Source organism: Haemaphysalis longicornis, unplaced genomic scaffold (genome assembly GCF_048455015.1).
Source record: "Haemaphysalis longicornis isolate Haplotype H1 unplaced genomic scaffold, Haemaphysalis longicornis Haplotype H1 scaffold_6, whole genome shotgun sequence".
NCBI lineage: Eukaryota > Metazoa > Arthropoda > Arachnida > Ixodida > Ixodidae > Haemaphysalis > Haemaphysalis longicornis.
In genome coordinates, this window is record NW_027526407.1 from 39694765 (window position 1) to 39711275 (window position 16511).

General features: G+C 44.8%; 1 protein-coding gene across 1 annotated transcript; it reads right to left on the reverse strand.

Moving 5' to 3' along the window:
• Positions 1 to 6742: 6742 nt before the first annotated feature.
• LOC144142494 (uncharacterized) lies at positions 6743 to 15021 on the reverse strand. The gene is made up of 4 exons (XM_077674038.1): positions 14866 to 15021; positions 13331 to 13508; positions 9362 to 9503; positions 6743 to 8113 (listed from the first exon to the last, which is right to left on the reverse strand). The coding sequence occupies exons 1-4, from the start codon at positions 14951 to 14953 to the stop codon at positions 8018 to 8020; spliced, it is 504 nt and encodes a 167-aa protein (XP_077530164.1). The 5' UTR covers positions 14954 to 15021; the 3' UTR covers positions 6743 to 8017.
• Positions 15022 to 16511: the final 1490 nt, after the last annotated feature.

The following is a 16511-nucleotide window of genomic DNA, read 5'->3' on the forward strand; positions in this document are numbered from 1 at the left end:
CATCATAGATAGAACGGTAAAATAGAACATTTTTCAACAGCCGTGGACACCAACTAAAGCCGCTGCAGTCAAACAACCGCAGCATGCAAGAACTGCGAAAGCACCCCGCTCAGTAGCTGACGTGCCCAGCTTCAAAAAAGAACCTCCGCTTACGCATCCGGTGCACTCAAACAAGGAATCGTGACCAACAACAATTCACTATAATTTATATAACAAAATAATGGCAACAAAAATTGGCAAGAATTACTTGCAATGACTACAACAGCTGAAGGCAAGTAAGTCTAGTGGCACGGTGGTTTAATAAACGAAATAATAAACGCTGCTGCCATGAAGTGCAGAAACTGGGCTTCTGAATTTGATTTCCTCTAGTTACCTAATCCAAGGAGGGAGGATGTAACTGTGGAATTAATTCTAGTTCGGCCACATAGCCTCACATATTCGCTCATGCTGAAGCTTCAGCGTACCCGTGACCAATATCTGAGTTCTGTGCTGGTTCTAGTTCGTCTTTCGCTACCGCAGTGCCTCCCCGTGGTATCATAGCCCCGTTCAGGCTGCGTCCAATATCTCTACAGTACCCTGTGCATGGCATTGGGAAATTCTTGGGCACTTCGGCGAACAAACCTCAGCGATTTTTAAGACGATGGTCTGGCTTGGGCTACTTAAACCCAGAAATTTTGGTCTGTCTGTCTGTCTGTCTGTCTGTCTGTCTGTCTGTCTGTCTGTCTGTCTGTCTGTCTGTCTGTCTGTCTGTCTGTCTGTCTGTCTGTCTGTCTGTCTGTCTGTCTGTCTGTCTGTCTGTCTGTCTGTCTGTCTGTGACTCGATTCAGCCACCCGACCAGACTGACACGAAGTCTGCGCAATAGTCGTATATACTCACAGCGAAATCTAAACGTCTAAGTCTCGTTTAAATGTTCGTACTTGTCAACATGGTTGAACAAGAACAAGACATTACGCAAATATAAGACAGAAAATAATACCCAACAGATATGTACAGTAATTCTTCATAAAAAAATTCATAGATGCTTGATTTTTGCGAAATGAAATACTACATCTACGGCAGGAAAAAAATCACACTGTCGCCTGCGTTCGCCCGTGCCACTATAGCTTCTGGCGGCATTTTAAGAATTCAAGCGGCAACAGTTCCCAAAGGTTCCACTAGATGGGTTCCACGTTCTGCTTGGAACGCACGTTGACTCGGGCAACGCGGTTCTATAAACGTTGAAGTAGGGCGCCTCGATTTACGTGCGTCTCCCCGGTACGCCAGCACTGGCATCGATGCACCCGGCCTGGAGCAGTTGAACGCGGTAAATTTAAATTGACTTGAGCAAACCTTTAGCGTCTTTACCTTGGGAGGAGCGCGACGCAAGAGGGACAACATGAGAGGTGAGCGGGAAAGCAAAGGGAGGCATTTACTTGGCAACTGTCGACAAGGACTATCGTCTTTTGTCGACAATTGCGAAGAAACGAGCAGATACTCAACCAATTTTTTATGTTTGTGCTGAAGTACCATAACATGTCTCTGCCAACAGGTGATTTACGAAAAAAATGCATTCAAGGAACTTCATTTTTAAAAATAGCTAAATTACAGAAATTATGAGAATATACAGATGAGAAGCCCGATACAGAGACGCACTGTCATACACAAAACCAAGACCAAATTTGGGAACAGATACCATTTGTACGCAGTGGCCAAGGCGTACCGACAATGAAGAAAAGCAACACATGTTAAACAACGACTTCTCATTGGCCAATTAACATCACCGAATACAAGCGAATGCGTAATTAATATCATGTCAGATTGAATTAAATTTTGCAGCCTAATAACTCTTTTCAAATACTTGACATTATTTATATATTTTTAAACACGCCGGCTAGCGAGTTCAAGGTTCTGGTGTTCTCGTGATTGTGCAACATGCGAATTTATCTATTTCACCCACGAAACCTCTGAATTGGGCGTAAAGCAAAACCACGTAGCTTTGCTTCTACGAAAAAGGCCTTCCAGAATATTCTAAAGGGACCTGGCGGACAATACTCTATGGCGCGTTAGCCCACCATCCACGATGACGGTGACGACGAGGGAGTGCTTTGTCTGCAGCCTGTCCATGCTTTGTCATGCCCGCCTGTCAATATTGTAAATAGATTGTTCAATATCTAGCATGGCTCCCCTCCCATGTGTCCTGTCGCCAGGTAACATTTTGGTGGAGCGGCCGGCTACATCGAGTCTGGGCGAGTCTAGGGTCTAGGGGGCTGGCCCCCAGACTCGCCCTGTGACTGCTCCGCAAGCGATCACTCCAAACCTCTTGGATCACGTTGTCCCGCCACAGCCTCGATGAGTCATGGAGGTGACCATAGCCAGTCTTGTGCACCTAGCAAATGGCCCACCGAGACCTGCCGACGTGACTAGCCGCGACCCATCTAGACGACGATACAGATCCCCTGCCCAGTTATCCGGCGTGACTCGATTGAATTTGGAAGCTCGAAGGAATTTCGAATCGGCGATCATCGCTGTTGTAGAACCGCTGCTCACCGAAATCTCCATAGTCATCGGTGGTGTGAAGAACTTTTCCACTCTTTAGTATGTTCTGTCTCATGCGCATTGTCACAGCACCCACCCAAGTTAGTGCGGCTTCGACCGGGGCAGTCGCGCTCAACTGCGAGGGTGATGTCAAGGGACATGGAGGACAATACCCCATAGCTCCATGGCCTACCATCGACGAGAACAGCGACGACGAGGGAGTGGATGGTGTGCAGCCTGCGCGTGCTCTGTCATGGCCGCTTGTGAATATTTTAAATAGATCGTTCATTATCTACCAGGGTTCCTTTCACCTGTGTCCTGACGCTTTTATAACAATATTTACCACAGTTACTGCCTCTCGCTTGTGGCAGTCGTAAGCACTCAAAGATCATTCCTCAAAGATGGGTAAGGTGCAACCTTCGCCCGAAATTTCTCCACCGAAATTGAGAAGTGTATTCCGCAAAGCTTGATGCTCTACTTCTAAAGGGCATCTTGGAGTTCTTCAAGTGTGTCCACGGGATCAACTGCGCGTGGCCCAGAAAGAATGCCAGGGAAAAGCAAAGCTGTCCGCAAGACTTGTAAAACGTCTCGCCAATGTACAAAATGCTATCAGCCCACACCAAACTATTCTATTAACAACACAGGTTGCGCCCGCAGCCTGCCAAGTACCACGGAGCACGGCGAACAAAAAGACGGGGTTTGTTTCATCTGATCTCACGTAGAATGCCTGCTACTGGAACTGTACTAGCGGAGATGATACTACAGAGAGTGACGACATTGGCACGCTGATGGAAAGCGTTGACATGTCAATGTTTTCTGATTCAAATTTCTGCAGCAATTTGTATATTTTATATTATAACTTGTACTGATTAAAGGTTGTAAAAGTTAACGTATATCAGTCAGATATTTCAGTCAGTTAGAGAGTGAGACTCGTACCTTTGTGGTCATGTGGATTTCCCACGGAGGCTTAACCACACCCTCCCTTTACATTTCAATGGAATGTATATATAAAATGCAGAAAGGAAACGCGGTTCAGCGCTGTAAGAATCTGATCAAATTTCCAGTTCACCACGGTGGTTGAACTCAAAATTAGAGCGCAGGTCTGAGTTTTTCTGAGTTTTCTTCTCCTGCTGTTTTTGGTAGGTGCGCAACCTTCCATGACAAGAAAAGAAAACTTTCCGTTAGCCAACCCTCTCTTACGCCTTCTAGTTTCTTCCTCAACATGTTGAAAATGTGCGGAAAATACCCAATTGACATAAAAGTTGCTTGAGTCGCGTTAGGTGTTTCGGGGAAGATACTTTTCCTTACTGTTGGTATAAATATACAGAATAACAGCACTGTGCTTATCATTGTCACTATTATTTTGTATTCGTTCAGCGGCACCTTTACTGAGTAGTATTCATTATGACCAGGTCAGATGAAAACGTTTGGCCCAGACAATTCCAAGCTCATTCGACCGCTGTAGTATAGAGGATCCCATAATTTCAGTCGCAGTGTTAAACTTTTATTTTGCTTGCTGATATACCATTGATTTGTCACTTTCCATGTGGTAGTTAAAGGCCAAAACAAAAATCGAACAAATATATGCTAACTTTATCTAGGCACGTGGTAATTGTACCCCTTGTCCGATTCTTTACCTTCCAATCAATTTGACATTTTTTACACTGTCCCAAAAAATCCCACAATTACCCGAATTGCAAGCAGTTTTAATGCAGCTCTAAAAGGCAAATTAAAAACTGAGCTCCGAAGCTCTCGAGGCTCCACCTTACACCGTTTGCTTTGTTCGCGATGGTACGACGGCGGTACGACGTAGGTAAAAGGATCAGTTTGGTACACACTTCAGAAATTATCTTTATGTTGAATTATAATCGCAGATACGGAGACCTCTCGGAGCAATGTTTTAGCTCCGTCTGGGTCAGACACGTTTCAGTTGCAGACCGGTAGCAACCAAAGGCTATTCCAATGGAAGATCGAGAGCACCGTCGCAGCCGGGATCGCTCCGTGGAGCAAGAAAAGTTTTCTCCCGCGAGACCGAAAGAGTCAGCCGGAACGCGCTGGGTGCCTTGTCTTTCCTCGTAACGTCGTCGCCATCTGCGTCCGTTAAACTCCCCTTCTAGGATTGCCATTGCACCCGCTCCGGTAAATACGAGCAACGGCCACAGTCACAACGAGAAAGTAAATGCTGTACGCTGTGTCGCGTTCATGCTTGCTACATAACTAAAGCGAGTGTGATAGATGAAACTCGGAATCAAGTGGTGAGGAGCTCAGCTCGAACGACGACTGGGTGGACATGGCGTGTAAACGGGCCTTGGGCGTTTACTTTAAATGCAGAGCATTTCTTTAACTCACGATGTCACCCGGCGTTGTCGGCGCGCCTCGGCGTCCGCAACAGCCGTTCCAGGTGCGCCCTCTCCCCCACTCCTCTTCTCCCGCATCACACTACCCTCCTCGCTCTCAACAACAGGTCCGAACCCCTCCCCCTACACTATATAAAAAAATAATACTTACGGCGCCTGGTTTCGATCCCACGACCTTGCGGGCGGAACGCAAGGTACATGGTGCTCTACCCACTGCGCCACAAAGCCGACACAGAATGGAAGGCTACGAACGCGCCTTATATCCTTGACTCATTCAAACTACGTCAAGAAGCTGCTGATACAACGCATTCACTACCTGTGGGTGGAACGCGAGGTACATGGTGCTCTTCCCACTGCGCCACAAAACCGACCGAAAATGGGAGGCTACGAACGCGCCTTATATCCTTGACTCATTCAAACTACGTCAAGAAGCTGCTGATACAACGCATTCACTACCACCAACTCCCCAAACACTAAACGTTAACGCAATACACCCACCCCCTATGCGACGCATTTACTCGAGTCCCCCTCGCGGGGAGATGGGCCCTTTTGTAAGCAAAGCATTTTACCTCTACCAGACAACGGTTCCTTCGTGGCGTGCGGGACAAGAAACTCCCAACATGGCTGGGGAGAGGGACGGTGGTTTTCACTCACGGAGCACAGTGCAGGTGACGCGGTGAATTGTTACCCAGCGTTACCCGCGTTCTGGTGCTTGGTCAGACCGGCGGGCGCGTTGGCGTGACGGCCTTGTCGTCTCCTTTAGCGACGTTTGTTTTAGGCCTGTTTTGGCGCAGCTTCGCGTCCATTGCGCTCTTCCTTCGCGCGGCTTGATTAACTTGTTCGACAGCACCTTCTGGGTAACCCGGACCCGACAGAGTAAAGTGGTCGTACGGCAAAGATACGTTAGATATTGGTTTGCAATATTGCAAAAATTGGTGAATACCAATTCGGATCTGTTTTAAGAGGTATGACAAAATGCGAAAGGAACAACTGGTTCTGATATATAGCGATTATAAAAGTTTCCTCAGCTTTCTCGCAATTCTGAAACGTACTAAAGTAACTAGTTTAAACAGGTATAAATAGGAATCTCTAAGCTCAATGCCGAATTGTTTCGGTGTCTGCGCTTGTGTCGCACGGTGGTGTATCCCCTAGCTAGCACATCAGGATGGCTAGGTTCCGCTGTCTCACCCTTCTAAAGACGCTCCTCTTCGTTTTCTGCCACCGCAAGGCCGGGCTACAGAGGCGGTGTCATCCGCCGCTATAGACCAGACGTGGAAAACGCTCCTGTGTTCGGGAGGCGGCCCCCGCGAATTCCAGGTAACGGCTGGCAGAATCTCTGGTTTCCTTTTTTGTAGAGCCGCGTGCGTGAATTCCAGTGACGTTGCATGGGCAATTGTTGTGGGTGTCATTTAAAGCTTTGTTTTCCAACCACCCTCACAGCGTAGATTGGCGCCAATCTTTTTGGAAGGGCCCGACGTAAAGGCGGCCGGGAAATTTCTGTTGCCGTCATGCTTCGGCATTTTCTCCGGCGGGAGCACGTGTGCTCCAAAGACAGGTTCGGAGCACCTCCTCTTCGCAGGAGCAGCCTGCTCCGCAGCGGATCTCGGCGACCGCTCCCGATCTGCCATTGGAATTCCACATTAACTGACGTGCTTCAAACCGGTGGCACCCATCGGTATTTCACGTCTACAAGGCAAATGGAATAGCTCGCATTGTGCTTCGCTTGGTAATATCGGTGTCTTACGTCATGATATGTAGTAATGTTCTCTTTCTTTCGCTAATGCATAAGATCTCGTACAGCGTACTTCTAATGATGATGTCGATTCAAAGAAGAGGAAAGCCATCCTACGATAAGTTATTATCGCACGTGTTGCGTATTTTTATTTGACTCAAATGAAGTGCCGAAATAAACCGAAAAAGATGTTCAGCGATAGGTAATGAACAGATTATGCCCGTTTGTATATTAGCCTGGCCAACAAAAATGAATGTCCAAATCACTACCACCCTAGTGAACAAAGGCACACTCACGTGCGCCATGAAATATATTTGCGTATATATGGTTAAAGTGATCAGAAATTGTGGAAGTTTTCGCAGTTCTCTAGGAAGAAGGCCGAGTTTAAAAGCAGCAAATCAAGGCCGCCTGTTGCCGCGTCCTGTTTTTTTTCGGTGCAGCGCGTTATCCATATTCTCTATATTTATACCATACGTCAGATATTTTTCTCTACCGACTGAATGCAGCTGTACGCTTCGCGTGTTTGGCACAGGCAGAAATAAGGTGCGCTTCACCCATAGATGCAGCGCTTAAAAAATCTCTCCAGTTGCGATTTTATTTTTTTCCCAGCTCTCGAGTGTGGATTTCGTTTGTACAAAATAGCATTGCGCCTCCGACACGATACATGTACGCAATCGTAGCCCTACATTTTGCTTTGCTTGAACGCGGGTTAGCCAAGTATGTCGATAGAAAGCTCGGTTTTTGAATTTAGGCTCAGTGAAAGCGCACCCACTTCCACAGAAAGGCAGAAGACAGGCTGTTCGGCGCAGTGCTGCCACAGGGGGGAATGCCCCGTGAAGTTCTATGTCAGCTGGCCGCTACTATAGTGCAAAACCAGACCGCGCATATATGCGCGGTCTGGTTTTGAACCTAGAGTAAAATTCTTCGCTTAAAAGAACGCACACATGCTCTCAATAAGACACGACACCCCACAGATAGCTAGGCGCATGGATGTATACGTCCACGAAATAGTACCCTATACATGGTAACGTGCTTAACAAGACGAGAAGATACCAAAAATACCACAAACACCATATAATTGCCTTCCTATTTCCCGTTCGATTTGTATTTGCACTTACTTCTGTACATTATATAAACCAAATCAGAACGCAAGTGTTCCTTTACGGAGCTTCGAGGCGTCCAAACTGTGGAACTCAGCGCACCTTGGCTTTGTTGAACGCGCGTATGCCCTCCTACGTAACGTCGTTTACAAGCAGACTTCCTCCTAATCTGTATTTCCAACTTTCGAACACTACCTCCGATAAAAAATTTGACTTTTTTGTTCTTTAAGGTTTATTATGATTTATTTCTACCATCGCTGTTGCGTTGGAATTTATAAGGATGCGGCCCATTTGTAGGCACCTCGCCAAAGCATCAAGCTTTGGCTATGTTTACGGGAAACTTCTGACACGCAACGGTCGATCCTCCATTGGTCACTTGGAGTTGAAGATTGAGCGTCGTTGGAGCGAACTGAAAAAAAAAGAAACCAACATAATCAGCTTCCGTGTGGACAGAAAAATTTGCTCAGCCACAGCGTCTGCAAAGCCAGAATTCAATTTCCCGCTGAATATATTCGGCTTTCAGTATTCAAAGATGTGTAGTAGGATACCCGCAGTTTTTTTCACCAAGAGCTCTTCAATTTGTAGCCATTATCGCAATGCCTTCGCAAAAGAAACAAAATTCTTTGGCGAACATAGAACATTCTACACAAAACTTAAGTTGGTCTGCTACTCTATTTGATTGTTTTTTCAAATAAAAATTGCCAGCAGGAGCACAAAAATATAGCGCAATTATCGAAAAATGCATTCGTACGATGCAGGAAATCAGTGTTTATTATGCATCCCATATTGGAGGCTCGCCACTCATACAGTCTACCCTCGACTCTTGTAACGTGCGCCCGTATTCAATTTTGTTAAATGTCAATACAATTTATCTATACCCCTCTTCTAAGGCTGGTAAATTGGGTCCCACACGAGAGGATTTTTTTTCTTCATTCCATTAAAATTATACACCCCGCCGTCCAATGAGCGGCAACTGTGGTTGGAATGCAGAGCTTTCTTGGGAGGTATCCGTTCGCTGTTGTCGGGGTTGTAGGGGTTAGAGATTTGGTGACGGGACGGTCGTCTTAAGAGAAACCAAACAAGCTTCACTTGAAATGCAAACTGCGTTGACCGTGAAGGAGAGGCGCAATCGCACAGACGTCGAATTTGGCTGCTTCAACCGCACAGATACATTCGACCCCAGATGCTCACGCCAAAAGAAACTACAACGAAGCCTTTTAAACTCTGCCTGCTGCGCACTATAAAGAGTTTCCAAATTGGCATTTTAAACAATAATATTATCATTTTGTTTGTATCTAGAAGTTTAACTCTTGTTTAAAAGGTAATAGCTTAGTCTCTTTTATGTTCAAAAAGTCCCCAAGTGGTTTACTCCAGCTAATAATCTCATCACAGTGTTTCTTTAAAATCCGACCATTTTTGTCGTATCACCCCCTTCTTTAAGCCTAACAACTCCTCTTAAAGGGCTTCACACGACTCACAGGTATCTCGCTTTACACCTTTTTCTCGAAACAATTTTATATCCTTATGCGCCGAGGTACCGTCTTTTTCCCCTGGTGACTTCAGTAAGCCGAAATAAATGTGCACCAAAAGAGCGCCGTTATGAAAAGAGCGCTGTCAACAAAAGAGCGCCGTGATCAAAAGAGCGCCGCCAACTTACACCGATGATTAACTGTATGAGGGGGTCCAGTTGCGCATTAATCGTCTGCGTCACTGTAATTGCCGGCACGGGGCAAGTGTTGTTCCACAGCTGACCCAAGCTCTGCTCAAAACTGGTGGTTCCTCCGCATAGTTTATACGTGCTGGAAAAGATGTGCACATTTCGGGTGAGAAACACATGGCATGCGCAAGCTACGCCTGCGTCCTCTCTATATTTTTCGAACAGCTTCTACACAGAACCCAGTGAGACGAAATATTTGAGAAAATGGTTGACTCCCAGTTAGAAACAAAAACAGTGGTTTAATATATATATATATATATATATATATATATATATATATATATATATATATATATGTAGCGAATCAGAATCGGAAATGAGGGGCTCGTTGAAAATAACACAGAAATAAGAGTTGGCAGTCAAGAAAACCTCGAAAAGCAAGGGGGAGGATGTGATAGGTCATTGAAACATATACAAAATTTTGAAAGAAAGTCTTTCTTTCTTTCCAAATTCTTAATCTGTTTCAATGACCTACCACATCCTCCACCTTGCTTTCCGAGGTTTTCTTGACTGCGCAATAGGTGTAAATGTAATGATAATGATTATGATGATGATGATGATGTATGCACATATCCATGATAAAGGCACTATTACACCAATGAGCCTCTGGCGCAGGCGCCATTAATTCTCAGTCGAAGTGTTTTACTGAGGTGTGGCACTAATCACGCCCTTCAAATAGCTGAACCACGCTAAATCTTTTGATCAACTGCGTGTACAAAAGAACTCACACTTTACATGTTTTTCCTTTTAGACGCAAAAGTTACCGAAAATGTCGGAAAACGCAAAGGGGGGCAGGGAATATTTTGACCGCAATTACATACAATGAACTCCCGTTAAGGAGACCTTGGTTAACACGAAATCGCCCCTATGCCAAACAATGTGGGAACGCTTGTTTGGTTTTCCAGAGAACAAATGCAAAAAGAAAATGCACTAATACGAACAGCCTTACACGCACTCTCACTCTTCGGTTAAGACGAACAACTTTCGGGGTGACCGCCACTGCATGAGATTCTGGGCAGCGAACACACAGCAGTCCTGGCGGAGTGCGACGGGGCATTCAGGTGACCAGAAGGAAAGAAAAGTAGATCAAAAATATAGCGCGAAGCGAATTCGCGCCACGGAGGAAGGGACAGAGTGAAAAAAAAAAGGACACCCGGATGTAGCTACCACAACTCGCCCTTCAAGCCGTGGAGCCAGCTGCAAACCAATGACAAAAAAGAGAGGAAGAGAGTTTTGTGGCCGCTTTGCTCTCGAGGAGAGAAGCGCAAAACTAGGAGGGTCAAAAATGTAAGAAAAGTGATGACGAAGTCCTGTTCGCGAACGTTGCAGCTCTCTTTACAAATGCTCTTTCCCGGCGGGAGCATGTGAAGGCGCGTCGGTTTGCGTCGCGAGTCCCACCGCGTCACCGCCGAGAAAGAGAAAAGTTCTCTCTCTATTTCAGTTGCGTTGTCGCTTGAGGTAGCAGGCGAACGCTCTACGTCACCGCTTAGACTGGATAAAAGCAGGCAAGAGCACTTGACAGTTTTTTTTATGAAGTTGTGCATTGAAACAAAACAATTTCGTGTATTTTTCCTCCATTCAAAGCCTACTTCATTCACTGTCGTGAAGCAAGAAATTTGCATGCATCTGGGCGTGTTGCCCGTTATTTTTTTTTTCAGAGGGCTTCTGATAAGGCGAACTTCTGAGGAGACGAACAAGTTACCAAGGTCCTATCACGTTCGTCTTAACTGCTCCTTCGCCTTCGTGTTCGTGTTCGTCCCTTCGAGTTCGTCTTGACGCCTTCGAGTTCACTGCATTTACCGCGCACGGCAAATTCCACACACAGGTGTTTTCTCTTTGCGTGAACATCAGAAAGACTGCTGCTACTTTCTGGGTCCATCCCGCGTGCTTAGGGCAAATTCAAATGTCTTGATCAGCTTCGGCAGGAATCCCCCCTAGGGGTAACAGCTTAAAACCAAAATTTCCCCTGTGTATATTCGTGGTTACGATTACGTGCGAACCAGTGTGCGAAATCATTTTCGAAGAGTGCTTCGTTTTTTTGTGTTTTTAAATTTGGAGAGTTCATCGGGCACTATTTCCGATTATGAATAATCTAGCCAGTAATTTCATTAACAGAAACAGCTAGAAGGAGCGTCATCGTTCTTGTGGGTGCAATTTGTTGATACAGGCAATGTTTGCCATAATAAATGCAAAGCTGGAAAATCAGGCTGTCGATCCATGCAGTCATGCGAGTGCTGAAAGCCGTTGAAACTTGCCACTAGAAATCACACCCGTATGCTATTTGACGTCGGCTTCTGTGACGCTGCGTTTGTAGCCCGGACTGACGTGCCCGGGCTGACTTAACCCTGTCTTTTATTTTTTCTTCTCGCTTTTTCTATCTCTTTAACACTGTGCTCTATCATTTCATCATCATCACCAGCCTATCCCCGCCCAGGGCACGGCAAAGGCCTCTCCCATTAATCTTCAATTACCCCGGTCTTGTGCTCATTGCGACCAATTTATCCCTGCAAATTTCTTTTTCTCATCCGCACATTTAACCTTTTCCCGCCCCCTGCAACGCTTTCACTGTCACTCCCCCTCTACTTTCCTTTCACTCCTCTTCTACTGCCCCTCCCCTTTGCTGGGTTGTATGCAGGCAAGCTCCTGCCGAGCTTTATAGTATCACCAGTGCACAATAGGACATTTAGAAGTTTGCTACAATATCAGGGATATTTTGCCATTTTTATGAATGTGCAGCTAGAGTCAACATCTACAAAGTTTCTTCAGGCCCCCAGCGAAGTGAACAGGGTCTTACAGCGGTAGAAGGAGTTACTAAGATGTAATTTCTGCCCTTTGCATGAAGTAACTGCTTAGTTGTGTCTGTGTCTCATTTTTGTTTTTCCAGAAAGTTTTAGGTGTATGTATCTCTTGCGTCTATGAATTCGGGGGGGGGCGGTTTCTTGTAGAAATTAGATGCACCATATTTTTGTCTCATTGTTCCCGTAGAGATATTTAGCAATATTACGCGAAAACTCAGCGACGTAATCGTAATCTGTGACATGACTAAATCATGAGTGAGAACTGAGCATCGTTTATCTGCCGTTCTCCCCCTGTTGCGTGCACCTTTTGATGAAAATTTGTGTATTTCGGGGGTGTCATCAAGTAAGCTTAGAGACCAGGTAACACACTTACACAGACTCTAATTAGGCATTTCAAACAGGTATTTCGTGAAACAATACAGGTGATAATTGAGTGTTGTGCACGGCTGTGATATCTGAGTGACGCGGGCACCGCTAAAACGCTGACAGCCACGCAAACAACCTTCGTATGAACACACGTCGCAGCCCTTGCGACTTGTATTGGCACGCAATAATAGAAGAGGATATTTTGCGGTTCTTCAGAAACTTATCATATAACCCTGAATGCCGGTGCTACAGACGTTACGTGCACTGAGTAATTCGCCAAAAAATAAAGCTGGGGAAACAATGAAGCCGCACATTTTTGAAACCTAAAAGTTTTTTTTTTTTCAAGAACCCATTAATAGCACGTCGACGTTTTCTGACTCACGTGGACGTGCGAAGCTTAAGCCGACATTTGGGATTCTTAAGATTAAGTAAATCTTTGCTCCATGTGTCTACCAATTTTAGCCGCTGTTTTTTGGTGATATAGAGTTTGAAGAATACTGACGAATGAAGCACAACGTGCAAAGGTTTTTGATAATATCCCCAGTTTTTAAGCTGCCTTGCCAATGCTCGAGAAGAGGTCTTTAAATTACAGTCCGTCACAGAACAGCATGATGTTCTTGGAGCTAAAACACCTACATATTTATGTAACATTGACAATAACTGCATCTGGAAAAAGTCTGTTTTTACCACTTTAAACGGTTCATATTCTAGGTAAATCATAGAAGTAGTAATAAACTCAACGTACCATGAGCCTACGTTATCGATGCAGGAAATTACAGAGCCCGATTGTCTTTTCATTGTTACCTGCAACTTTGGGTCTGAGCTTAATGGCTGAGTTATCGTTAATGTGAAGTTTATCACCATCGTCTGCCCAATTTTGGCATTTTGAATAGTCACAGCGCCCACTTGGACTTGTTGCACACCTGGGAACACAAACACGAAAACGACACTCAGTTGGTCAGAGCTAAAGCATGACGAACACTTTCTTGTCTTTAAAGCGAAAACCATGCTACAAAATTGAAAATAATGGTCCCATTCATCTTCACACAAACTGTGTAAGAAAATCGTGCACAGATGAACTTATGACATATGCATACGCAAACGTTTCTTGCTCACTATAGTATAAATGTAAATCTCTAACATTTTGTTCATTGTGCAAGGCGGACCTTTTTATGAATATTCATTCAATATCCAAACCCTGGTTGTTTCTGATTATAATGTAAACATTGTTATATTATGATCAAAGTAACACTGAAACGACAAAAATGCTATCACGACCAGCACAAAACTCTTTTTTTTTGTATCGCCACCTCTATACATTTAGGCGCGCACTAAAAATAAAATATTTCAAAATTTACAACCCTTATTACTTTGCCAAAAAACAGCAGCTGGAAACGTTTAAAGAAATGGATGTCATCATGATGAAGAATGTAACTGCACAAAGCAACTGCTTCGCTTAAACTACAAAGTAGCTATATTTCTAGCTATGTTGGTATTCGCCCCATAACTTGAAGCTCTAAATAGTTCAGCAACGAGAACGTAATGTTTAAATGGATAACGTAACATGAAAAGGTGAAGTGGCATACCGGTAATGGGGACCATCACGGCCATCAAACTATTACCATAAATATTTTGTCGCTGTTTTGTGTTGCGAGCTTTCTATACCACACCACACATTTTTACTCTTAAAAATAACATTAACATTAGGCATTATTAAAGTTAGCCAAAGACAGCTGTGAAGCTGCGCTGCAATAGAGAAACAGTTACAAAATATCTCATCCATCTTTCATCCAACCATTGGAACATGCATATATGTAGCTTAGAATAGGGCGCAGAATTCTAGTGAACAACCCCTCGGGCTTTTACGTTCATTTGTCAGTATTTGTCAGCATTATTTTTAACTAAATATTACCTCCCCACGATTCTTTGTCTTTTCGTGACATTAATTCTCATACTAAAGCCTCACGAGGTGATGGGCCAACTTCCCTAGCGAACCTCTTGGAAGGATAATTTAAGAGTAGCTTCGCATACTTAAACGGTGAGACGGATAGCTTTTCGGACAACTTTTTACATCATTACCACAAACCTGCCGCCTAAAAACTACAACCCAGTACAGAATAAATTATTTGTACATGGCTTCAATGAATGCAGGATCATCCGAAGATACTCGTATGAACGGCGTTACTAATTAGCTAATAGTTACAACTACGGTGGAAGGTGGCAGAGCTTAAAATAGTTATGTATTGAAAACCATGAGGATAAACAACCGTGAGCACTCACTAGAGCACGAAGTGAGGGTGGGCGTCTGAAGCGATGACTTCACCAATAAAGGGCTTGCCAGAGAAAGAATGACGAATATTGCGAGCATTGTGTCTCTGTGAGCAGCGTCCGCCTTGGAGACACGAGTGAAGTGACTTGAGCACGGATTAGTTGGCTTTATATGGGAGTGCCATTTCACTTAAACAGGTGCTATGTGGAGAACGTCCACGTGGGTGGAGATTTATTTTCGTGCGACCTCAACACGTGCGATCCCGCTTCGTGTGGACGCGATTTTTCACATCCGGGCATACCAGGGCAACAGAGATCCGGGTAAACAAACATCCATCTAATCCATGGCGCATGTGCGGAGGTTCCATTTTTACAAAAACCTAGTGGAGCGATTGCAGTGTGCCCGTTATCTGCCACGCGCGCTCCATTTCCATCATGCTGCGAATGTTTTTCGCCTCGCGAGTGTTTTTCTGGGGCACAAGGTGACCTGATGAAAGCACCACGAAAATGAAGAATGCTCGACTAGGGACAAATTCTTGGAACGTGGTTGTAATTAGTGGCACCGATATCCGGGCGCCGGTGACAATTACAAGCGAAAGTTTCAGACATTTATTACGGTAATAGTTACACAAATGTTTATTTACGTGCAACATGAAGTTGCCACATTTACGTGCCACATGAACTGAGCAAATGCCATCAATCCACAGCCAAAATAAATCTTGCTTGACCTACAGACGACTGATATGGGAGCTACTGATGTGGACCTCAAACTATTCTAAGCCAGTCAATAGCTTTGCATACACACGTCCCACACGCAACACACCAAAAAACTTGGTTGAACTAGGTCTGGATAATCGATTGCACGGATACTCACTTGACTCAATCGGTGCTCCCTGCCACCCGGCCTGCTCAATTTCTTTCGAACGGGATGTGGAGAATCGCCCTTGTCGTTGAGTGTATGGCGAGAAATCAACTGTTGCAAAGCGGTAAAAAGCGCCGGTTTTTCTATCTATATTGCCGTGGATAATCCCACCGTTGAACATTCGCTGCTTCAAGCTCCAGCCGCTCATTGATTGATTTAGTATGAGGTTTAAAGCGCCGACGCTACACAGGCAATCCCGCGCGCCGCAGCGACGCTCTCTAATTAACTTTACCACCAGGGAATCTTTAAAGTGCGACAACTCTTTAAGCACACGGGGGTGTTTTTTTGCTTTTTTTTTTTTTTTGCTTTTCGCCTCCATCAGTAAAGTGGCCGCCACGGCCACGAATCGCACCGGTGCCCCTGGGCTCAGCAGCACAACGCATTAGCCACTGACCCACAGCGGCGGGTGAAGCTTTAATCGCAGCTTTGCTGTCTGGATTCTTTCATTTACACTCTAATTAACTTCGCACAATGTCCTTTTCGAACCTAAAGCTCTGGAATATATCAAAAGGGAGAAAAAACGCTCTTTGTAATGTGCGCATAATACGCTGGAGAGCTTTTAAAGGTTTGATTAATTAAATATAACTTATAAACCTCGTTTTTGCGTCAGCTAGCGCTCTCTTTGCAAGGCGTTTTTGAAGTTGTTCAAAACTCCTGTGGTTCAAAATAATAAAAGTATCAGTACATTAGCTGTAGCACAAAGCGGATTTTTGTGCAGGTACGTAATTTACATCCT

Bases quoted from the DNA above. Each gene is read 5' to 3' on its own strand.
- LOC144142494 (XM_077674038.1), bottom strand. From the start codon at position 14,953: ATGCTCGCAATATTCGTCATTCTTTCTCTGGCAAGCCCTTTATTGGTG. The intron at 13,509-14,865 runs GTGAGTGCTCAC...TTGTGTTCCCAG, and splicing joins CACCCTCACTTCGTGCTCTA to GTGTGCAACAAGTCCAAGTG. The intron at 8,114-9,361 runs GTAAGTTGGCGG...TTTTTTTTTCAG, and splicing joins TCATACAGTTAATCATCGGT to TTCGCTCCAACGACGCTCAA.